Source organism: Chrysemys picta, chromosome 17 (genome assembly GCF_011386835.1).
Source record: "Chrysemys picta bellii isolate R12L10 chromosome 17, ASM1138683v2, whole genome shotgun sequence".
Classification (NCBI taxonomy): Eukaryota; Metazoa; Chordata; order Testudines; family Emydidae; genus Chrysemys; species Chrysemys picta.
This window is the reverse complement of record NC_088807.1, coordinates 10,500,272-10,525,060: the sequence shown is the minus strand read 5'-3', so window position 1 is coordinate 10,525,060 and position 24,789 is coordinate 10,500,272. Positions and strand designations below refer to the sequence as shown.

The 24,789-nt window shown below is 45.3% G+C and overlaps 1 protein-coding gene across 1 annotated transcript in view; it reads left to right on the top strand.

Annotated features, from left to right (window-relative positions):
- The window catches only part of LOC122173337 (E3 ubiquitin-protein ligase TRIM39-like), an 86,680-nt gene that overhangs the window by 40,583 nt on the left and 21,308 nt on the right, over positions 1–24,789 (top strand). The window contains exons 19-28 of the mRNA XM_065571843.1: positions 149–169; positions 1,589–1,609; positions 9,460–9,480; positions 12,222–12,242; positions 15,009–15,029; positions 16,800–16,820; positions 18,680–18,700; positions 21,064–21,084; positions 22,228–22,248; positions 23,575–23,595. Coding sequence (XP_065427915.1) covers positions 149–169; positions 1,589–1,609; positions 9,460–9,480; positions 12,222–12,242; positions 15,009–15,029; positions 16,800–16,820; positions 18,680–18,700; positions 21,064–21,084; positions 22,228–22,248; positions 23,575–23,595 — 210 coding nt within the window. The remainder of the gene's footprint in view (positions 1–148; positions 170–1,588; positions 1,610–9,459; positions 9,481–12,221; positions 12,243–15,008; positions 15,030–16,799; positions 16,821–18,679; positions 18,701–21,063; positions 21,085–22,227; positions 22,249–23,574; positions 23,596–24,789) is intronic.

Sequence of the window (24,789 nt, the reverse complement as noted above, 5' to 3'; positions counted from 1 at the left end):
GTGAATTGTACAAACTTGACACACTGCTTTGGAAAATCCCCCTCAGCACCAACCCAGCCTTGCACCATGCTGTCAGTGCACAGCTGAACATTTTTTCTCAAGCAAAGTGTATTTGTAAAAAGTTTGACTCTATTTATTTGTTTTCCAGATAGTCCTGAGGAGGAAAAGGGTGAGTTCTTATTAATAACTGAAAGGTGGCTTTCAACCTGAAGAACAGAGGAGACCAGAAGATTGGGGGATTCTAAATATGATTTCTGATTTGTAGTCGTGAAATGTGAATACTAAATATTCACATTCAGTACCAATCGTTGGCAGAAACTGTTGCCATCTGATGGCAATTCGGTGGTCCATAGAGAGTGGAGTTCATGGGAAGAGTCCAGTTCATCCAGAAAAGTATTCACCTCTCACATCAGACCCTAACCTACCACCACAACTGGCCATGTTCATCGATGTATCTATACATACACATTAAATGTAAAGATAGTCAGTTACACATAGACTCACAAGAAAATCCAAGGGCTGAATGAGCCAGGGATTCTGTACTCCCCTCAAACTTCTTGCAGGTGTCCCCCAGGACAGGGCTAAGGCACTTCCATGGTGGGACTGTGAAAGGACAGCTTACATGTCTCATCATGTTTCCATTCCAAGAGTTTCTCTGTAGGTAGTTAAGCAGAAGCTACTAACGTTAGACAATTTCAATCAGCAGATCCAGGGAACTTGTATTGAAGAGTTTTAAAATAGATTGTTGAGAAGCTCTTGGGCAGTTAATGCAGGGCTGCCCAGAGGATTCAGGGGGCCTGGGGCAAAGCAGGGGAGCTGCGGCGCTTGTACTCACCCGGCGGCGGTCCGGGTCTTCGGCGGCATTTCGGCAGCGGGGGGCCCTTCAGTTGCTCCGCGTCCTCAGCATTACTGAAAGACCTCCCCGCCACCGAAAAATGCTGAAGACCCGGACCGCTGCTGGGCCAGGGCTCGCGGGGTCCCTGCGGGGCCCGGGGCCTGGGGCAAATTGCCCCACTTGCCCCCCCCCCCCCCCCCGGGCAGCCCTGAGTTAATGCTGATATTCAATAAGTTTTGGAGCACTGGGGAAGTTCCTGGAGACTGGGAGAAAGCTAATGTTCCAAATTTTAAAAATGGTCAACATTATGACCCAGATAATTGTAATTATAAGCTCACTTTCTATGAATATTTTCCATTCTTCATTTACATATTAGTGCTCAGGAGAATGCGAACATAGCTGGAATAGTTACAGAAAATTCAACGTAAGGGGCAGGTTTATAGTCACAGTGAATGTGTTCATGAACCAAAATGAAAGTTGGAGAGTAGCTTTGTCTGGTATTCATCTAGCTACAGTCAGAAAAGTAGGTTCTATTCCTGGCTCTTGCCAGTGACATGCTGTGCTAAGTTATTATCATTCCCTACTAAGACAAAAACTAGAAAGCATTTAGATTTTCATGGTTATTTTATACCTTCTAATTTAGGAGATTTTTTTTAATTAATACAGTTAAATAGATTTAGAGAATATACAGTTTTAAGTAAACAAGATGTACACATTTAAATCATTCTCTCTCTCTCTCTCTGTCTCCTTTAGAATCACTGATGGACAAAAAGAGTAAGTTGACCTGGATATTGAAGCAATTTCAGTAAAATACAGAAGATTTCTACCACATAAAATATTAAATATATTTTTCAAAATTGCATATCTCTTACTACCCTCAGAAAAAAATGGAAGCATTTTGGTTTTGAAACATCCTAATGATTGACCCAGCAAACAGATGTGTAGTCACACCCTTGATGCTAACTGGATCTCTACTGAATGAGATTCCACATACAAGGAAGGGTTTGTGGATTTGGAGCCTCTTGTAATAAGTGAGCCAGTGGACTTTAGTACAGCAAGGAGACACTGAAGGCTGACATCAATTTTATGGTATAGATAGTCCAGACTCTAATCTGTTTCTCAGGATCTTATATCCTTGGGGGCAGCAGGTTTAGGAAGAAATCACTTGAGACCAGAGAGCTGTGAGCCTTAAAAAGCACCCATTTATTTTCACACACTGAACTAACCAAACCAGCTAAAACTGGCTGGGCTATCCCCTAATAATCTAACTCAGTTGCCATAGGAACAACAACCATGACAACCAAATACACAACATATCCCTCCCCAGTTAATAAGAGCATCCCCTAAATAAAACAAACACTAAACTAGAGGAGGGTAGACTGCCTCCATTCCTGGCTAAACCCTGGGGATTATTTTGCCCCATAACTGTGGGTTCGCCCTAGCTAAAGATCCAGCCATTGAGGAGGTCTTCTGTCTCTAGGTGGATTACGGTGAACTTCTGGTATTGTTGCACCTGAAAGTACCTTGGGCACAGGCCTGACAGTGGGCTCAGGGTTCGTAGCAAGAATGGGTGAGGAGGTGGTATCAGCTCGTGCTGGGCAAGGGGGTATCTCAGCCACCGGCAGTAATGGAGGAGAACAGTCAGGAACAGGTGATTCTTGATTCGATGTCTCGCCAGAAGAGGTGAAGTCAGACAACTCAACTGAAGATGTGTCCTGAGGAGTGGCATGACCTGGCAACAGCTGATCTACATGTTGCCGCCAGGTGAGATTCTCTGCAGTCCGGACTGTGTAGGAAACAGGTCCTGTTTGAGCAATGATCGTGGCAGGGACCCATTTCACTCCAGAAGTATAATTCCAAGCCAAAACCTGCTGTCTTGGGCTAAAGGTTCGATATTTCGCTCTGGGTGCACGTCTGATGACTTGATATCGCTGCTGATGTTGCACAATTTGTCGGGATTCAGAAGGTTTCATCAGATCAAAGCAAGTGCACAGCTGTCGTCCCATCATTAGAAAGGCCAGATATGCCTTGGTCGTAGCATGAGGTGTGTTTCTGTAGGAAAGTAAGAAGGTATCCAGACGCTTTTGAATGGAGTGTTGTCCCCTTGCCAATTTCAAAGCTTCTTTCATTGTCTGCAGAAATCTTTCAGCTGATCCATTGGTGGATGGATGATATGGAGCTGAAGTGATGTGGTGTATCCCATTTGCCTTCATAAAATTTTGAAACTCCTGAGAGACAAACTGCGGTCCATTGTCACTCACAAGTTGTTCTGGCAGACTGAACCGACTAAAGAGTCCTCGTAGTTTTTGGATAGTACTCTCTGCAGTAGTAGACTGCATTATAGAGACTTCTGGTCATTTAGAATGGGCATCTACTACCACCAAGAACATGCTTCCTTCAAGGGGGCCAGCGAAGTCAACGTGAATACGTTGCCATGGGTTTTCTGGCCAGTCCCATGGGTGTAAGGGTGCCCACTGGGATGCATTCCTCACACCCTGACATGACATACAAGCTTGTGGCTTCTCTTCAATAGCACTCTCCAATCCAGGCTACCAAAAATAGCTTAGTGCAATTTCCTTCATGCGCACTATTCCACAGTGACCGGAATGTAGCTGTTCTAACATCTGTGATCTCAGTGGTGGTGGGATAATGACACGTCTCCCCCACAACAAACAACCAGATTGGATCGATAACTCCATCCTCCTGGACATGTAGGTAACAAGGTCTGGTGAGACCGGAGAGGTTTGTCGAGATTTTCCATGCATCACCAGGTCCATAACTTAGGACAATACTGGGTCAACACGAGTTGCCTTCTTTATCTGAGTAGCAGTGATGGGTGTATTCTCTACCTGTTCAAAGTAGAAGATTTCCTTTTGGGCACTATCTTGATGTTTGACTGGCAAAGGCAACCTTGAGAGACCATCTGCATTGTCATGCAGAGTGGATTTCTGATATATGATTTCATATGTGTGCTCTGAAAGTAACAATGCCCAACGTTGCATACGACTAGCAGCTAATGGGGGAATGCCTGTGTAGGGTCCAAAAATTGACGTCGGAGGTCGATGGTCTGTGAGAAGAGTAAACTTCCGCCCAAACAGGTACTGATGAAACTTCCAAATTTCAAAAACGATTCCCAATGCCTCACGTTTGATTTGGGCATAGTTAGTTTCTGCTTTGTTTAGAGTGCATGAAGCAAAAGCAATAGGTCTCTCTTCTCCTGAAGGCATAATGTGTGACACTGCTGCTCCCACTCCATAAGGGGAGGCATCACAGGCCAATTGTAGGGGCAAGGATGGATCAAAGTGCGTTAGAACTTCAGAATTTAGCAATGCATCCTTAGCTTTGTTAAATGCAACATTACAGGCTTCAGTCCACTTCCAGGTCTTGTTCTGCCCAAGGGGTTCATGAAGTGGTTTTAGCAGTGTGGCTAACTGTGAGATGAACTTTCCATAATAGTTCAGTAGTTCTAGAAACAAGCGCAGCTGGCTAACATTTCGAGGTGGGGGAGCCTCAACAATAGCCTTAACTTTTGCATGGGCCTTATGAAGACCCGCAACATCAATGATGTGTCCCAAATATTCAACAGAGGGCTGGAAGAATTCACACTTGTCTTTGCAGACTCTATTCTATGATTCTATTCTATGACTCGTAGGCCATACTCTTCCAGTCTTTGTAGGGTAGCCTCTAAATTTTTTAAGTGATCCTCTTCATTCCTTCCAGTGACCAGGATATCGTCCAGATAGCACTGAACTCCTGGCAAGCCACACAAGATCTGGTCCACAGCCCTCTGGAACAGGGCGGGAGCAGACGTTATTCCAAAGGGTAGGCGACAGTATCAATAAAGCCCCTTATGAGTCACAATAGTCAAAAGCTCTTGGGACTTTTCATCGACGTGCATCTGTAAATACTCTTGACTCAGATCAATCTTACTGAACTTTTGTCCCCCAGCCAGGCCGGCGACCCCAGGTTGACAGTGACTTTAAAATCACCGCAAATCCGGAGGGAGCCATTTTTCTTCACTATTGGAACGATAGGAGTGGCCCATGGGCTATGGGTAACTGGTATTAGGACTCCATTGGTGACCAGGCGCTCCAGGTCCACTTCAACTTTTGGCCTGATGGTATATGACACAGTTCAAGCTTTAATCCGAGGTAGAAACAAAACTTGAACGCCTTAATGGGGCTAAGTCGGGAGGACCGGACGATCTTCATCCGAGAATATTGAAGGAATTGGCGCGGGAAATAGCAGGCCCGTTAGCGATAATATTTAATGAATCTGTAAACTCGGGGGTGGTCCCGTTAGACTGGAGAATAGCTAATGTGGTTCCTATTTTCAAAAAAGGGAAAAAAAGTGATCCGGGTAACTACAGGCCTGTTAGTTTAACATCTGTAGTGTGCAAGGTGTTGGAGAAAATTTTGAAGGAGAAATTAGTTGAGGACCTGGAGGGTAGTGGCAATTGCGATAATTTACAACATGGTTTTACGAAGGGCAGATCGTGCCAAACGAATCTGATCTCCTTCTTTGAGAAAGTAACGGATTTATTAGATAAGGGAAATGCGGTGGACCTAATATACCTGGATTTCAGTAAAGCGTTTGATACTGTACCCCATGACGAATTATTGGTTAAACTGAAAAACATGGGGATCGATTTGAAAATCCAGAGATGGATAAGGAATTGGTTAATGGGGAGAATGCAGCGGGTCGTATTGAAGGGTGAACTGTCAGGTTGGAGGGAGGTTACCAGTGGAGTTCCCCAAGGTTCGGTTTTGGGACCCATTTTATTTAATCTATTTATAACTGACCTCGGAACCGATTGCAGGAGTAGGCTGGTAAAGTTTGCGGATGATACGAAGGTGGGAGGCGTTGTAAATTCGGAAGAGGATAGGGATATCCTGCAGGGAGACTTGAATGAGCTTGTGAATTGGAGTGTCAGAAATAGGATGAAATTTAATAGTGAAAAGTGTAAGGTGATGCATTTGGGGATGACCAATAACAATTTTAGTTACAAAATGGGGACGCATTGGTTAGAAGTAACGGAAGAGGAGAAGGACCTAGGGGTCCTTGTAGACCGCAGGATGACTATGAGTCGACAGTGTGACGTGGCGGTGAAAAAAGCCAATGCTGTCTTGGGATGCATTAGGCGAGGTATATCTAGTAGGGATAAGGAGGTCCTGCTTCCGTTGTACAAGGCGCTGGTGAGACCTCATTTGGAGTACTGTGTGCAGTTCTGGTCTCCCATGTTTAAAAAAGATGAACTCAAACTGGAACGGGTGCAGAGAAGGGCCACTAGGATGATCAGAGGAATGGAAAACCTGTCGTATGAAAGGAGACTAGAGGAGCTTGGGTTGTTTAGTCTGACAAAGCGAAGGCTGAGGGGGGATATGATTGCTATCTTTAAATATATTAGAGGGATTAATACAAGGGAGGGAGATGAATTATTCCAGCTTAGTACTAACGTGGATACGAGAACGAATGGATATAAACTGGCCGTGGGGAAGTTCAGGCTTGAAATTAGACGAAGGTTTCTGACCGTCAGAGGGGTGAAATATTGGAACGGCCTTCCGAGGGAAACAGTGGGGGCGAGGGACTTGTCTGGCTTTAAGATTAAGTTAGATAAGTTTATGGAGGGAATGGTTTAATGGTAAAACATAGTTGTCAAGGAAAACCAAGCAATGGTAGGTAAATAGCATAATGGCTAAAAGGGGTCAGGATGGAGACTCTTGCCTATATGCTCGGGGTCTTACTGATCGCCATATTTGGGGTCGGGAAGGAATTTTCCTCCAGGGCAGATTGGCTGAGCCTCTGGAGGTTTTTCGCCTTCCTCCGCAGCATGGGGCAGGGATCTCTAGCAGGAGGGTCTCTGCCGATTGAGGCCACTAATAACAGGATTGGGGACTTCAGCAGCAGAGTCCAGGGAAGGGGCGGGGACGGTTTTATGGCCTGCAGCGTGCAGGGGGTCAGACCAGATGATCATAATGGTCCCTTCTGACCTTAAAGTCTATGAGTCTATGAGTCTTTCAGATATTTTGGTGGACTGTCAGGTTTAATATTCAATGTGCAGTGATTCCCTTCATACTTCCCAGATCCTCTCCAAAAACAGCAGCATGTTTCCTTAGTATAGTGATCAGACCGGTTTCTTCTTTAGTCATTCGGTGCACTTCTGTCCAGTTGAGCTGAATCTTCCCAAGCCAAGACTTACCCATTAAGGCTGGGTAATTACCTCTCACCACAAACAGTGGCAATTTAGCAGCCTATCCATTGAGCTCCACCTTAACATCAATAGTGCCCAACATGGGCACAGCTTCTCCCGTATACGTCTTCAGAACAGTTTTTGTTGCCTTAAGCGGAAGATGCTGTAGCTTTTCTTTATACACAGTCTCGGAGACCAGCGAGACGGCTGCACCAGTGTCCAGTTCCATGCGTATAGGTTTGCCCTCCAACAACGGGGTTACCCAGTATTCATGTGAGCCCACTGGCAAAGACAAAATGTGCAGTGGCACTTCTTCTTGCGATGAGGTATCACCTTGGTCATCTTGGGTCTGCTCTAGGGTATTCAGGGCTCGCCTTTTGGTTGGCCAGACCACAGGCCTCTTTTTTGTTGTTGTTTACAGGCACACTCAATGTGTCCCTTTTTGCCACAGTGTTGACACACCAGGTCCTTACACCAGCATTCTGATGCCTGGTGACCTGGCTTGCCACAGTGGTAACATTCCTGACTCTGCACAGTTTGTGGGTAGGTTCTTGTGACACTTTATGCACCCTAGGAGATGCACCGATGTATTGTGCCTCCTTTGTAGCCAGTTCCATGGAGACTGGAATATCAACAGCCTCTGTCAATAGGCACTTCCATATAACTTCACTGTATAGGCCACACACTAACCGGTCACGCAGGGCATCATTTAACATCTCCTTAAATTCAGTGTTCTGCAAGCTTTTTTAAAGTTGCTACACATTGTACAACTGATTCATCTTCTTTTTGATCTCTTTTGTGGAACCTATATCTTTCAGCAATTACCAGTGGTTTTGGGGAAAAATGGGACCCCAGGATTTCCACAATGTCACTGTAAGATTTGGTCTCAGGCTTAACAGGGTGTAGTAAGCTGCGTAGCAGGGAGTAGGTGTTAGCCCCTACAACACTTAAGAATATTGGCGCCTTCTTCTCTTCTGTAATGTCATTGCAATAACAAAAAGCTCAAAACGCTCAGTATATACGTGCCATTGCACTATAGTCTCCTCAAAAGGTTCCAGTGGCCCTGTAAGTGTAGCCATGATTTTAGTTTCAGTTTCACAGTCAGTACCAAAAAGCCAGCACAGTCAGTGCAAACAAGCAACAGCTAAAACAGTTTGGTAGTTTTTTTTCTTTTTTTTTTTTAACCTTCACTTCTACTTCCTTCTGTTGCTGGAGCAGCACAGGGATCCCATCCTCGTTGCCACTTTGTTTAATCCTTGGGGGCAGCAGGTTTAGGAAGAAATCACTTGAGACCAGAGAGCTGTGAGCCTTAAAAAGCACCCATTTATTTTCACACACTGAACTAAACAAACCAGCCCAAACTGGCTGGGCTATCCCCTAATAATCCAACTCAGTTGCCATAGTAACAACAACCATTACAACCAAATACACAACACAGGACATATGTAGTGTCATAGTTTTAGTGGTTCAATATTGCTGTTGCTCCTTTCCTGTGTCCATCCTCTCTAGGAAATATAGTTTGTCCATAACATACATTGAAGGAATTATACACCAACAACATAGTAATCTGAAATGTTAACAGAGAAAATTGAACATTTTCTGAATAATTACAAGTATATTAGTGCTAATTACTGTAAATGAACTCATCCAGAACTCTGTAGTTTGTACAATATTTGGTGAAGCATACAGCAGGGAAAAAATATCAAACATGAGAAATCATCCCAACTGCACTCCCCTTCACATCTCCTCCAAGTTCATCCCGCCACCCAATACCACCTACTAATTCCTCTTCCCCAGACAAATGCCTGGGAGAAATGGAGAAGTTTCAGTATGTCTTTAATATCAACTATTCTGGGCTTTGATGGATGAAAAGGAAAGCAACTGCTGAAGCTGAGGGTCCTTCACCAAAAATGAGCAGTATCCAGCCCTGTCCTTATTAAATCCAGGAATTTGTTAGCTCAGCATTTCAACCAGTTGCAGCTGCTGGAACATTGCCCTGGGTAAGAGGTTATTTCTGAAGTCACTCAAAATCTAAATTATTAAAAATGTCATAGTTCAAACCCAACACATTGATTGACACAGAGATGCTGTTTCTAAGATACGGGACTGAAATTAATCACAGGTCACATTTTCTCTCAAACAGTGGAAACCTTCAGAATCTCATCTGAACAATGTGGTTCGGGCTCATTCCTACTAACTTCATATATTTCCAGTTCAATTGCAATAGGAAATGCAGGAGCTTGCATGTCTGAACAGGTGGCTGCTAAACTGCTCCAGGCTCAGGCCACCATCCCTTCCCTGTACTAGATGATGAAGAGAAGGTTACATGCAGATATTGAGTTCAACTGCTCACTAGAATCCACAATAGAAATAATAGATCTTTGTCCAGTCTGAAAACTATGCACACAGTGAAATAACTGTTTTTATTTGACAGGGAAACTTGAACAGGAAAAGGGTAAGTCTTCATTTATGTTACTTAGCTACACTCTGGGTGCCAAATGGTGCCCTCATTTTCATCTGCACCATCCCAGAGATTTCAGCGGGGTTCACTACTGAGTGCAGGACTTTGGCTCAGAGCTCACAACTGTACAGGATTGTGCACTCCAGTCCACATTGTAACAGGGTCAGCCTCTTTGTGCTACATTGCACAGTCAGGTGGTGTCCTGTAGACCCAGGGGCTTTCCACTGGTAGAACTGGGGAGGAGGAGGAAATGCTCACGTAGCAGCACTAGGCTCTCTCCTCTTCTCTCCTCCTTGACCCTGAGGCTCAGAGAGAGGCCTTGGAGGGAAGAGGAGAAGTGCTCTTGAGTGGGCAGTATTTTTCCAAGATGGGAGGAGACAGGGAGCTCCTGAGCCAAGCCAGCATGTTCATGAAGCGGGAGGAGGGAGCAAAAGAGCCTTGAGCTCTTTCTCCTTCTTCCTCCCTGTCATCCTCAGAGTGCTCAATGACTACTTTATGTACTCGGGAGCTAGCTGAGTCAGACACAGAGCTAAAGCCAGGAAGCGCTTGTGACATCCCAGGGTACAACTCAGACCAATGGGGGGCTGTCATGAGTGCCCTGCAGCTTTGGGTGCCTTACAATGCTCACAAACAGCCTTCCGGCATACAAGCCAAACCCTGAGTGTCTCTGTGTATCTGCTGGCTCTCACCGGGCTTGATTATACTGCAGGTTGACCCCAACACACCCCCAGTCCCAGATTTTCCCCCAGAAATGTATGTCCTGTACTGCCCAGCCATCTCCTGGACAGTAAAAATTGATCAAGTCCATTATTCCTGTAAGGAATAATATACCAGCTTGTTACCTTAAAACAGAGTTACCCAGAAACTTCAGTTTAAATACACTGGATTAGACAAAACTGTAAATCAAGTTTACTAATTACAGAGGAATAGATTTTAGGTGAGTACAAGTAATGAGACATAAAATTTGGAAATGGTTACAAGAAAAATAAAGATAAAACACTTACGTGTGCCTAACTTAGCAAACTATATTAGATTTAAGTAAAATTTCTTTCCACATGTTTCCATCTAGGCTACAGAATAAATTCTTCAGGTCAGGAGCTCCCTGAGTCCAATGTTTGTTTCCCTTTGTCTTCTTAAGTGCAGATGAGGGTGGGGGAGAGTTTCTTGGGGTGTTTGCACCTTCTTTTTTTAGTTTCAGTCCTACTCTTGAAAAACATTTTCAACTGGGAACTAGCAGACAAAGATCTTGTGGGGAAGGATGTTCCCTGATTTTTTCCCCAGATGTTTGTGTTTCCTTGTTTTCCCCTTCCTGCTTGATGACTCTATGTAGTGGTTAAATGAACATTAAGGCAAGCATACATTCCTTTGTTTACAGCAGACCCGTTTGCTGACTTGCTGTTTGCTGTCACTCATATTTGTTCAGGATTATATTTACCATCAAATTATGAGGGTTGTTTTTTTTCCAAATGATACCTTACAAGGCCTGCCTTTTACTATTATTACAATAATGTGTAATGTGTGAATCCAGGGGTGTATTCCATCACTGTGCAGTGTAAGGGGCACATGCAGCAGCCCTGTGTAGACGGCTCTATAGTCTGTGCACCCTGAAAACAGTGAGCACAGCAATAAGTAACACATCCCCCTCCCCCCATGCATGCACACACTAATACATTTGAAAGAGACAGGATCCTGTGTCAGGGAAAGGGGAGGAGAGTCATCACTGCTGTTGACAGTTAAAGAAGCAGAGCTGTGGATGGGGAAAGGGCAGGGGCTCATATATCAGGGTTTCAGGGCAGGAGTTCACTGGGTGGCTCATAAGACACAGGGACAAAAGTGTCAAGAGGCAGCAGGTACAACATAGGAAAAGGAAACAGCAGGAAAGGGAAGCGAAGGATCAAAGGAAGAGGCTCCCTCAGCCCATATTAAAATCTATGAACTTCAGAGTCTCTGAGACTGTAATATCTTTCCTCACTGAGACACAGGTCATTCAAAGCTGCAGACTTGCCCTGAAGCCATCCAGCACCATTGAAGAACTGGACCGGGAACATGAGAGACCAACACAGATTTGCTATGCCCTTTCCCTGACATTCAAAGCCTCAGCATCTATGTCACAGGGGGCTTTCAAAGGACTATCAGGGACATTAAGATGAGGCATTCCACTGCCTGCAGAGCCTAAAGGTCTTCTGAAACTGCTGTGATCTGCAGGGTCCCACTGGACCTCAACCTCTGTGCTAACTGCTCCATCATCTGCCCCAAATACTCCATATAAATATAGGAAACTATGGAGAGAGAGAGAGAACTGCATTTAAGGCCTCAGAATTCAGATCAAGAACTGAGTAAGTCCTGGAGACTTCACTCCCCTCCAACACTTAGCAGGTGTCTCTCCAGGGCAGGTGAAAACACATTGGTGGGGCTGTGAAAGGGCAGCTCACATGGTCCCTACCCATGTTGCACATTTTCTGTGGATCAAAGAATGATTATTCCAACTCCATGGCACCCTCATGAGAGAGCAATTTACAGAGTGAAATCTCAAATGTTGCTGCATTTCTGTAACTCTATTTCTGGACAGGGGCTGTGGGCAGGGACAGGCAGTTAGTAATGGGGAGGGATGGGGGAACTTGACTGGCAGTGTGTCAGGCAGAATGATTTATCACTCTAGGAAACTGAGCCATTATCTCAATTTGGACACTAAAATCAATTCATATTTTTAAAAAATCGCTTTTTTTATTTTTCAGGTGAATTGCGGGCTCAGATAGGTAAGTTCGCACTGATTTCTCACTCTGGGAAATTATTCTCTTAACTTGAGCAATTGTGTCAACTTGTACATTAAAATAAGTTCCAATGTTGAAAAGTTCACTTTTGTCTTTCTCAGATAAATCACTGGGTCTAACGGGAAAATCCTCCCTGGTTTTTGTCTCTTCCACTCACACCTTGGAAGTGATACCGTATTTAATTTCTAGTACTCTCTGTGCACTATGTCAAGTGCACACTGAATAACCTATGTTGGCTGTATGTCATGCTGATAGCAGGCCTGGGACAGCACAACTTCTAGAAACCCCGTCAATCTGTGCTTTGTGACCAAGAACTCCCAGTGGGGTTAGTGCTTGGGTGTACATAGAACATAGATTCATAGATTCTAGGACTGGAAGGCACCTCGAGAGGTTATCGAGTCCAGTCCCCTGCCCTCATGGCAGGACCAAATACTATCTAGACCATCCCTGATAGACATTTATCCAACCTACTCTTACATATCTCCAGAGATGGAGATTCCACAACCTCCCTAGGCAATTTATTCCAGTGTTTAACCACTCTGACAGTTAGGAACTTTTTCCTAATGTCCAACCAAAACCTCCCTTGCTGCAGTTTAAGCCCATTGCTTTTTGTTCTATCCTTAGAGACTAAGGTGAACAAGTTTTCTCCCTCCTCCTTATGACACCCTTTTAGATACCTGAAAACTGCTGTCATGTCCCCTCTCAATCTTCTCTTTTCCAAACTAAACAAACCCAATTATTTCAGCCTTCCTTCATAGGTTATGTTCTCAAGACCTTTAATCATTCTTGTTGCTCTTCTCTGGACCCTCTCCAATTTCTCCACATCTTTCTTGAAATGTGATACCCAGAACTGGAAACAATACTCCAGGTGAGGCCTAACCAGTGCAGAGTAGAGCGGAAGAATGACTTCTTGTGTCTTGTTCACAACACACCTGTTAATGAATCCCAGAATCATGTTAGCAGAACTGGTCAGGGGAGTTGGGAAAAAGTGGAGCTGGGGAGTGCAGAAAAGATGTGTGGTGGATGGGAAGAGTTGATGGAGGATGGGACAGCTGTGCGGCTGGGAAACACAAAATGAATTGATGTGGGACTGGGAGGGAGCACAGAATTAATTATTTTGATTTTTGGGAGAAGCTGGAACATCTTTGCAGTCAGGCTGCACTTTACACCAATGTGTGAAATCTGATCTCAGATGGATATTCCGGCAAGCAGGGGACAAAATCTACTTACTCACTATAAATATATGAGAATTAACAACACTGATTGTCACCCACATGGGTGATGGCAGGGGGAGTCCAGAAACCAGAAGACAGGTCAAAAAATGTTGTTGTTGTTTTTAACTTCTGTGAGGGCTGGTTTTGTTGTTGTTGTTGTTTGTTTGTTTGTTTGTTTTGCGGGAGGGGTTGGGAGGGTTGGTTGTGATTTTTTAATCTTGTGTGTTGGAAATGCTATATTACTTTGATACGCCTATATTATTGTGTGTAGTAATAGGGTAGCATTCCTTTAAATTCTCTGTGAGCCCTCTGGTGTTTCTCACCATGTTCTATAATTTTGAAGCAACCACAGACCACTCAGAGCAGCAGTATGTATGCATCTAGACATTGCTTGCATGTTTATATTTCATAAACAGAGTTATCTGGGACCCAGCTGTGCCATGTGGTTTCTCCATACTGCAATTGTTATGCAAAGAGCAAGAGACACAATAAATGGCAATGAGGCTGGGCTCCTAATCTAGGAACACTGTGAAACAGAGAGTGACTGGAGAGGCCTAGTGGAAGTAGAAGTAAAAGGAAACTGGATCCACTGGGCATACAACTGCTCAGTGGGGGGAAAACGATTAAAAATGCCTGGCTGTTTTGGGAAAATGCAATTGTTTGCAGGCTCATTAAAGGACCAGTCCCCTTTATTGAAAGACTGGAAGTGTATATAACAGTTAATGGTTTGAATAATGAGAAAGAGGTGGTGGTTGTACTGAGTTTCATGGGGGCTTAAGTTTATAACCTGCTGCCTACCCTAAGAGCTCATATTAAACCCACAGACAAAACATCTGCTGCATGGAGATGTGTGAATCATGGTCAACCCAAATATCAGTTCCAGCTAAAGAATTCATTGTTGTAAGAGGATAGGTATACAGGCAAGAATATGTTGTTCACAGTTTGCAGTATTTACCCAACTCCAGTGAAGTGACAAGAAAACTATTCCTGGCTCTGACACACACTTTTTATATGACCACAGTCACATCTCTTCTGCTGCCTGTGCCTCAGTTTACAGCTCTGTGAAATGAGGATACAATTTCTTACCCACCTTTATAAAAACACCATGACACCTACTGCTGGAAGAGCACTATTCACTGACCAAAAACTTTGTGAATGCACACAGTGTCTCGTACCATTCCATTCCATACCATTGTCACATGCAAACTATACTTAAAATCTGAAAAGCAGGAAATACAGTTAAGGTACAAAGAAGCACCATCGACATCATATATGGATTTTAGAGCACTTGGAAAAATCACCTTTTTTAAAAAATGAGCTTATCTCAACCCTTAACTATTTTGGAACCAGTGCGCCGCCATAATAGGAGTGTATGGCGTTAATGTTTTAATATTATCTAGTAAAAATCCCCCAAGTATGGTTCTTCTGTAGCTTATCATTTAGGACAATTTCTAGTTGACAAAATCAGGTTACATTTTATAATGACATCATTTGGATAAAGCAATGTGCTGACACTTCAATATGTTTTTTTTTCCAGTATCCATCGAGAAGGAAATGAGTAAGTCTGCATGGATTTTTCAGCAGTTTAACTCAGAGAAGATCAACAGGATATACATATATTTATTGTCTTTTTTTAATCTTTACATCATCTTGTCCACATAAATGTCTGTATCAGCTTACATTTGATACAGCCTAGAGTAGGGTTACCATATTTCAACACTGAAAAAAGAGGACACTCCACGGGGGCCCTGGCCCTGCCCCAGCTCCGCCCCTTCCCCACCCCAGTCCCCGCCCCAACCCCGCCCCCATTCCAACCCCTTCCCCAAAGTCCCTGCCCCAACTCTGCCCCCTCCTCTGAGCACTCCGCATTCCCCCTCCTCTCTCCCACTCTGATTTTGGTTGGGGGTTGCTAAGTGCTTCCCTGCTCCCCACTCGCCCTGCAGCCCCTGTACCCCCCCGGCCCTGCAGCCTCTGTGACCCCTGCTCCCCACACGCCCTGCAGCCTCTGCACCCCCCGCCCCTGCAGCCTCTGTGACCCCTGCTCCCCTCGCCCTGCAGCCCCTGCACCCCCCCGCCCCTGCAGCCTCTGTGCCCCCTGCTCCACACTTTTCCTGCAGCGCCTGCACCCCTCCTGCCCCTGCAGCCTCTATGCCCCTGCCTGCCCTGCTCCTCCTCGCCCTGCAGCCTCTGCGCCCCCCACCTGCCCTGCCCCTGCACCCCCTGTCCCTGCAACCTCTGTGCTCCCTGCACCCCCCTACCCCTGCAGCCTCTGCGCCCCCGTCTGCCCTGCCCCTGCGCCCCCCTGCCCCTGCAGCCTCTATGCCCCTGCCTGCCCTGCTCCCCCGCTCAACCGGCAGCCTCTGCCTGGCCGTGACTTTGGATGCTCAGCGGCGACCGGGGCAGCACAGGTCCCTGCAGCCTCAGCACATGCCGCATTCCCCGCCCTGCGCCGCAGCCTCCTTCCTGCCGCCGCCGAGCACAGGGTTCTGAGCCGCACGGGGCGACGGGGCCGCAGGAAGAGTCCCCCAGTGGCCGGGGAGTCCCCGCCCACGAGGGAAGCCCGAGCCGCTGGCTGGGCCCGGCCTCCCCGTGGTCCTGCGGGCTCGGCAGGGGCACGCAGTCGGCCCGGCTTGCGGGGGTGGCAGCAGCCCCTCTGCCACCTTCTGCGACTGCGCCTCCCCCTCCTCCTCCTCCTCCCACCCGAGCTCGCTACAATGTAGTCGGGGCGGCTGGGCTGCGCTGCGGACCCAGCGGGTCGTGCTGGGGCCGGGCGGGCCCTGGCTTATGCCTGCCTATTTCCCCGGACATGTTCAGCTTTTTGGCAGTTCCCCCCGGACAGGGATTTGAGTACCATTTTCGGGGAAATCTGGACGTATGGTAACCCTAGCCTAGAGTCTGATCCCATGAACAGAACCACATATGCCTTAATCCAGCATAGTCCCATTGAATACAACTTGTATTATTTTTTTTAATCAATAGCTGTGGATTTTGTTTAGAGGACTAAGGGTCAGTTTTTAAAGACATTTAGATACCTAACTCCCATTGAAATCAATGGGAGATAGGCAGTTTATTACTTTTAAAAATTTAGCCGTAAACTGCTGGCGAATCACAGGGACATATCAAACTATGGATTTTAGTGCAGCAAATCCTACAGTTTAATGAAGAAATGCTGTAAGCTTAACAATTGACAGTGTGTTATAATAGTTGATTGGGCTGGAACTTATTTCTCAGGACACATGGATTGTAATAAAAATCATTTACATTTTGTAACTATGCAGTTTAGATAAAACAATGTGCAGGTATTTAAAGAGCTGTTTTTCTTTTCCAGAATCTCTCAAGGAATTAATAAGTAAGTCTGCCTGGAAATTTCAACAGGTTCACTCTCTCTCTCCTTCTCTCTCACCCACACATACAGAAGGTCGGCAGTGCAAATGTTCACTGTATTTTCTGGAATCCTCACATCCTGCCCTCCGAACTGTTTGGAAGCAGCTTGACTCTGAAGCAGCCTAAGGACCAATCTTGCAAAATCATCCACACTCAGGCTCCAGTTCTCTGTTCTGGCACACAGTGTGTCCTGGCCAGGACTCTCTGTGGGTGGGAAGGGAGGAAATGGTGACTTAAAGCCATATTTGTACTGCCTCATATTCTGGATCCAATCCCTGACATCGACAACAGCTCCCTCAGAACTGCTCTTACATACAGTCAGTTTCCCATGTGCCCAGGAATAGCTGGAGTGCAGTCCCTCCCCCTCTTCCCCATGACAAAGACCTTTACTTTGAACCAGGGCCAGCCTTACAGATGGGCAACTTGGGCCACTGCCCAGTGCACTGTGCGGGGGGGGGGGGGGGGGGGGGAGAGAGGTGACATTGTCAAGAGGCAAGGAGAAGGATGGGCCTTGGGTGCAATGCTACAGACGGAAGCTCGGGTCAATGCAGTTGGGGGGGTAAGTAGTGGGGCTCAGGGGTGATGGGGGCGTGGGGGCACCAAAATACAAGCTCTCCCTGGATGACATTTTCCCTAAGGCCAGCCTGCTTATAACTGGGGGGGGGGGGCGGGGGCAATGAAATGTCATGAAACTTCACACAGATCTGCTTTGCCTGGAAAATCCAAACATGCTTGGGGTATTACCCAGACCTGAATCTTTCTGTCCAATTTCTGAAGAGTAAATAAACTTGTACTTGTTTAAAATTAGCCAAAACATAAAATTTGGCATTTCATATTTATTACACATTTCATTATATAGTACATTTTGTAGCTTATAAAAACGATTACCAAATTGAACTATACAATTAAATAAAAATTATTATTATTATTTTATTTGTTTTATGGTAGGGTCTAGGAGCCCCAGTCATGGACCAGGACCCCACGGTGCCAGGCTCGGTACAACACAGAACAGTCAATCCCTGCCCCAGAGAGCTGACAATCTAAGTGTCCTTGGGGATTTCTGGAGTCAAGACTCCCCAGCCCCTATAGAAGGTTTTTCAGTTAGACCCGGCTCCGTGCCACAGACCATAAGAATCCCACACTGGCCTGAAAGACTTACCAACTTCTCCAGCCCCCTCAGGGCCAGCTCTTTGAGGGCATTAAGGCTGCCCCTTAATGCTCTCATGGGACAGTTGAAGAGCCAAATACAACTCGTTAGAGTGGGATGAGGAGGGCATTAGTGGTAAGCGAAATCCATGCCCCACCATCCACCCTTATCTGAGGTTATACTCCCTCCATAAACAAATGATCAGTGAAAAGGTTCGTCACACCCTAGAGACAGCCTTTATGGAGCCCAAGGCCAATCAGAATGCAGCCAGATGAGTAAGAAAGTTTTTCTCTTCTCCTGTTCTCTGCCTGTTGGCTTTTTGTAGTTCCCAGTTCCCAGTGGAGGGGTGTAAGTAGTGCAGTATCTCTCCCCATCCCCATTAACTTTAATTATGAAGGTGACATAGCAACTATATAGATAAGAATGCATCAGGATCTTTATGCTCCTTTCTTTTCAGGAAACACTTCTATGTAGAAAAAGAAGACCTAACTCAAGCTTATAATGAGATATCCCAGAGTTTTACCTGTACTTGATAGCAGGTTGCTTCCAATACTACCTTCCTTTGATTTTCCAAATAGCTTGTTTCATATCCAACTCCTACTTCCATAGAAAACCTTATCTATACCCTGTATAGACAAAAATATTCACGCACTGAAATGTTGCCTTCTTTTTTGCAGAGGAAGTGAGAAAGAGAAAGAGTAAGTCTACACTGATATTATTAAACATTATACACTGTGTTGTATAAAACCTATACTATTTCATTTCATCACCCATCCCTTTTTTCACATGGTGCCCTGATACACCAGGATTGTTTCTAAATTTGCAATGGAATAACTGATGAATTATTTGACTGCAAGAAGAGTTAGATGGCTGTATTTCTCAACCTTTGCAAAGGAGTAGACAATAGAGAGGCCACAATTTGTACCATAATCTGAATCTACAGTTCATGAAAGTAGATGGTTTTTTACATGGGTTAATTTTGTTACTAAGAGAAACACAACCATTATTGGACTTTAATTTTTGTTATTGTAGTATAACTTTCCATTTTGACCTGAGTGGTCAGCCAAAACTTTGGGCTCTGAGGATGTACCAAATGGGAATAGAAATTGAGAATGAAGTCTGATATTTTCTTTGGTGGTATCTTGTTTATTTACAAGGAGTGCACAAAGTCCTTTTTCTCCGAATGGAGAGAGTAACAAAAAGAGGAGACAGTTCCTTTGTTCACTGTTGCCAGCCTGCCTTTACATCCAGCACTCTGTCTGGAAAAAAGCCTTATCTCAGGGCCACTTTACTATGCTTCCAGGCTGCGTTTCCTTGGCTTTCTCTCTCTGTTTTTGTCTTGCTTGCTGTGACCCTCTCTGCCTCTGCTTGTATTGTCTCTGGCTATGTCTACATAAGACTTTTGTTGGTCAGGGATGTGCTTTTTCACACCAACAAAAGTTTTACAACCAAAAAGTGCCAGTGTGGACAGAGCTATGTCAGCGGGAGATGGTCTCCCACTGACAAAGCTACCGCTGCTCATGGGGGGTAGGTTTATTTTGCTGGCAGAAAAGCTCTCTCCTGCCAGCAAAGAGTGGCTGCACGGTAGCCCTTACAGTGGCACGGCTGTAGCAGCACAGCTGTGCTGCTATAAGGTCCATAGTGTACACAGAGCCTCTGTCTCACTGAGACTTGGTCTACACTGCAGAGTTCGGTCGTTATAAGGCAGCTTATGTTGACCTAACTATGTCAGTGTCTACAATACAGCCTTCCTCCTGCCGATGTAAGTGCCCTACTCCAGCAACTAATAACTCCACTTGCATGAGAGCCATACAGCTTATGTCAGTGTAGTCAGAGAGATGCAGTGTCTGTGTAGACATTAGGTTCCTGTTGGCTGTCTTGTCAATTTCATGCTCTTCTGGACAAGAAAACTGGCTCCCAGATCCTCAGCTGGGCTGCTGCTGGGTCTCCACTCTGAACTTCGCTGCCACCTAGGCTCTCCACTTCCTGCTGTGCTGCTCCCTGGGTCCCAGCTCCCCACTCTGGGGCAAGGAGCACGGCAGCTGACCAGACACTAGGTGCAAATCTACCTGCTGGCGGCGAGAAGCTCCAGCCAACTTGCCCCCCCCTCTCAGCTGTGAGTGCGGAGGGGAAAACCCCCGGGGGGGCAACTGGGCTTCCGTTGGGGAGCTGTGTGGAACTGAGAGCCCTGGCTCTGAGCCCCCGCACGGCCCATCTTCAGTCAGTGCAAGTGCTTCTGGTGAGGACATGCACCACTGACAGAAGGAGGGTAACGTGGACATCATGCTCTGCAGTAATTACTGTGGTGGCTGTAAGTCAACCTCACATAGGTCGATTTAAGTTTGTAGTGTAGACAGGCCCAAAGACAGTGAATGCCCCTTCGAGCTCTCCGCCCACAAAGTCCAAATTACTGGGTAGGCTCTCATACTCCCTTTGTTGTAGGTGGAGCTGTTTAGTTTTCTCTCATGGGCATTTTAAATGAGGGGTGGGGTCGCACAGTTTAGAGCAGATTTAACACAACCCACTGAGCACTATGAAGCTGATAGCTTAGTACAATTTCATGTTATATAATTCTAGCCCACCTTTTGAACCTTATTGGGTAATCAGACAGCCACTGGAGCAAAGGGCCTGGAACATGTCTCTCCCCCTAGATGAGTACTCTGCCTACTGGGCTACAGAATCTTGTATCTTTGTTAGTTAACTTTTTCCTGTGTGCATAGAATCCTGGTCTGCAGATGCAGCAATTTCTAATCCAGTCAACATCCATTCTCCCTCCATGCTGTGTCTATGGCATGGTGGCCAGGCACAATGGTAACTGTCAAGACTGGAAGCCTCTGATTCAGGAGGGAATCTATTACTTTTCACATGCCCTAGCCTCACCCTCAGGGACTGCACAGGATGGAGAGTGCTCAGGGGACTTTGAGAAACCTGACACACTGCTTTGGAAAATCCCCCTCAGCACTCAACCCAGCCTTGCACCATACTGTGAGTGCACAGCTGAACATTTTTGCCCATGCAAAGTGTATTTGTAGAAAGTTGACTCTATGTATTTATTTTCCAGATAGTCCTGAGGAGGAAAAGGGTGAGTTCCTATTAATAACTGAAAGGTAGCTTTCAATCTGATGAACAGAGGAGACCAGAAGATTGGGGGATTCTAAATATGATTTCTGATGTGTACCCATGGAATGTGAATACTAAATATTCAAATTTAGTACCAATTGTTGGCAGAAACTGTTGCCATCTGATGGCAATAGGTTGGTCCATAGAGAGTGGAGTTAATGGGAAGAGTCCAGTTTATGTAGAAAAGTATTCAGCTCTCACATCAGACCCCAGCACACCACCACAACTGGCCATATTTATATATGTGTATATGCATAGATATTACATGTAAAGCTAGTCAGTTACACATAGATTCACAAGAAAGTCCAAGGGCTGAATGAGCCAGGGATTCTGTACTCCCCGCAAACTTGTTGCAGGTGTCCCCCAGGACAGGGCTAAGGCACCCCCTTGGTGGGACAGTGAAAGGACAGCTTACATGTCTCATCATTTTTCCATTCCACTAGTTTCTCTGTAGAAAGTTAAACAGAAGCCACTAACATTAGACAATTTCAATCAGCGGATCCAGGTAATTTGTGTCAAAGAGTTTTAAAAGAGCTTGTTGAGAAGCTCATTGAACAGTTAATGCTGATTTTCAATAAGTTTTGGAGCACTGGGGAAGTTCCAGGAGACTGGGAGAATGTTAATGTTCCAATTTTTAAAAATGGTAAACAGGATGACCCAGATAATTATAATTATAAGCTCACTTTCCAGGAATATTCTTCATTCTTCATTTACATATTAGTGCTCAGGAGAATGCAAACATATTTGCTGGAATGGTCACAGAAAATTAAATGCAAGAGGCAGGTTTACAGTCACAGGGAATGTGTTTATGACCTCAAAAGAAGATCTGAGAGTAGCTTTTTGCGGTATTTACCCAGCTACAGTCAGGATAACTAAGTTGTATTCCTGGCTCTGCCAGTGACATGCTGTGCTCTATGAGTTATTTTCATTCTCTGCTAAGACAAAAACTAGAAAGTGTTTAAATTTTCATGGTTGTTTTATACCTTCTAATTTAGGAGATATTTTAATTAATACAGTTAACTAAATTTAGAGAATATACAGTTTTGAGTAAACAATATGTACACATTTAAATCATTCTCTCTTTCTCTCTCTTTGTCTCCTTTAGAATCACTGATGGAAAAAATGAGTAAGTTCACCTGGATATTGAAGCAATTTCAGTAAAATATAGAAGATTTCTACCACATAAAAATATTAATTATATTTTTCAAAATTGCATGTCTCTTACTACCCTGAGAAAAAAATGGAAGCATTTTGGTTTTGAAACATCCTAATGATTGATCCTGCAAACAGATGTGTAGTCACACCCTTGCTGCTAACTGAAGCTCCACTGAATGAGATTCCACATACAAAGAAGGGTGTGTGGATTTGGAGTCTCTTGCAATAAGTGAGCCAGTAGACTTTAGTACAGAACTGCCCAACAGTTCAGCAAAGAGATACTGAAGGCTGACATCCATTTTAGGTATAGATAGTCCAGATTCTAATCTGTTTCTCAGGACACATGCAGTGTCATAGTTTAGTGATTCAATATTGCTGTGTTGCTCCTTTCCTGTGTCCATCCTCTCCAGGAAATATAGCTCTTCCATAACATACATTGCAGGAATCATACACCAACAACATTGTAATCTGCAATGTTAACAGAGAAAATGGAGCAATTTCTGAATAATTACAAGTATATTAGTGCTAATTACTGTAAATAAACTCATCCAGAACTCCGTGGTTTGTACTATATTTGGTGAAGCATACAGCAAGGAAAAAAACATCAAACATGAGAAATCATCCCAACTGCACTCCCCTGCACATCTCCTCCAAGTTCATCCCGCCACCCAATACCACCTACTAATTCAGCAGTTCTTTAATATTGACAATCCTGAGCTTTGATGGGTGAAAAGGGAAGCAACTGCTGAAGCTGAGGGTATTTCACTGAAAATGACCAATCTTTAGCCCCTTCCTTATTAAATCCAGGCAATTGTTAGCTCAGCATTTCAATTAGTTGCAGCTGCTGGGACAGCGCCCTGGGAAAGAGGTGATTTCTGAGGTCACTCAAAATCTAAATTATTTTAAAATTTCATAGTTCAAACCCAACACATTGATTTACACAGAGATGTTGTTACCAAGATATGGGACTGAAACTCATGGAAGGTCACATTTTCTCTTAAACAGCAGAAACCTTCAGAATATGATCTGAACACTGTGGCTCGGGCACATTCCTACTAACTTCATCTATTTCAAGTTCAATTGCAATAGGAAATGCAGGAGCTTTCATGTCTGAACAGGCAGCTGGCTAAATTGCTCCAGGCTCAGGCCACCATCCCTTCCCTATACTTGATGATGAAGAAAAGGTTACATGCAGACATTGAGTTCAACTGCTCAAAAGAGTCCACAATAGAAATGATAGATTTGTGTCCAGTCTGAAAACTATGCACACAGTGAAATAACTGTTTTTATTTGGCAGGGAAACTTAAACAGAAAAAGGGTAAGTTTTCATTTATATTACTTAGTCACACTCTGGGTGCCACATGGTGCCCTCATTTTCATCTGCACCATCCCAGAGACTTCAGCGGGGTTCACTACTGAATGCAGGACTTTGGCTCAGAGCTCACAACTGTACAGGATTGTGCACTCAACTCCACATTGTAGCACTGTCAGCCTCTTTGTGCTACATTGCAAAGTCAGGTGATGTCCTGCAGACCCAGGGGATGTCCACTGGCAGGAGGGAGGAGGAGGAGAAGATGCTCATGCAGCAGCACTAGGCTCGCTCCTCTTCTCTCCTCCTTGGCCCTGAGGCTCAGAGAGAGGCCTTGGAGGGAAGAGGTGAAGTGCTCCTGAGTGGGTAATATTTTTCCAAGATGGGAGGAGACAGGGATCTGCTGAGCCAAGCCAGCGTGTTTATGAAGCGAGAGGAGGGAGCAGGACGAGCCTTGAGCTCTTTCTCCTTCTTCCTCCCTGTCATCCTCAGAGTGCTCAATGGCTGCTTCACTTTCTCAGGAGCTACCTGAGTCGGACACATAGCTAAAGCCAGGAGGCGCTTGTGACATACCAGCGTACAATTCAGACCAATGTGGGGGGCCTGTCATGAGTGCCCTGCAGCCTCGGGTGCCTTACCATGCCTCCCGGGCTGTTCACGAACAGCCTTCCGGCATACAAGCCACACCCTGAGTGTCTGTGTGTATCTGCTGGCTCTCACCAAGCTTGATTATACTGCAGGTTGACCCCAATACGCCTCCAGTCCCAGACTGTTCCCCAGAAATGTATGTCCTGTACTGCCCAGCCCTCTCCTGGACAGAACAAATAGATGAAGTCCATTATTCCTGTAAGGGAATCAGGGCCGGCTCTAGGTTTTTTGCCACCCCAAGCAAAAAAAAATTTGGCTGCTCCCCACCCCAGCCCTGGATTCTCCCCCACCACCCGCACCCCCCTGCCGCCCCAGCTTTGGGCTCTCACCGCCCGAACCGCATCCCCCTGCCACCCCAGCCCTGGGCTCTCCCCCCCACACACACACCCTGCTGCCCCAGATCTGGGTTCCTCCTACCCCCCACCTGCACCCTCCTTCCACCGCAGCCCTGTGTCACTGGTAACTCGCTCCCAGGGCAGGTCATTCAGCAGGAATTTTAGATGTGCACAGAACACAGACAGGATTGGTTCCCATATGTTTACAGAACTGCAGTAA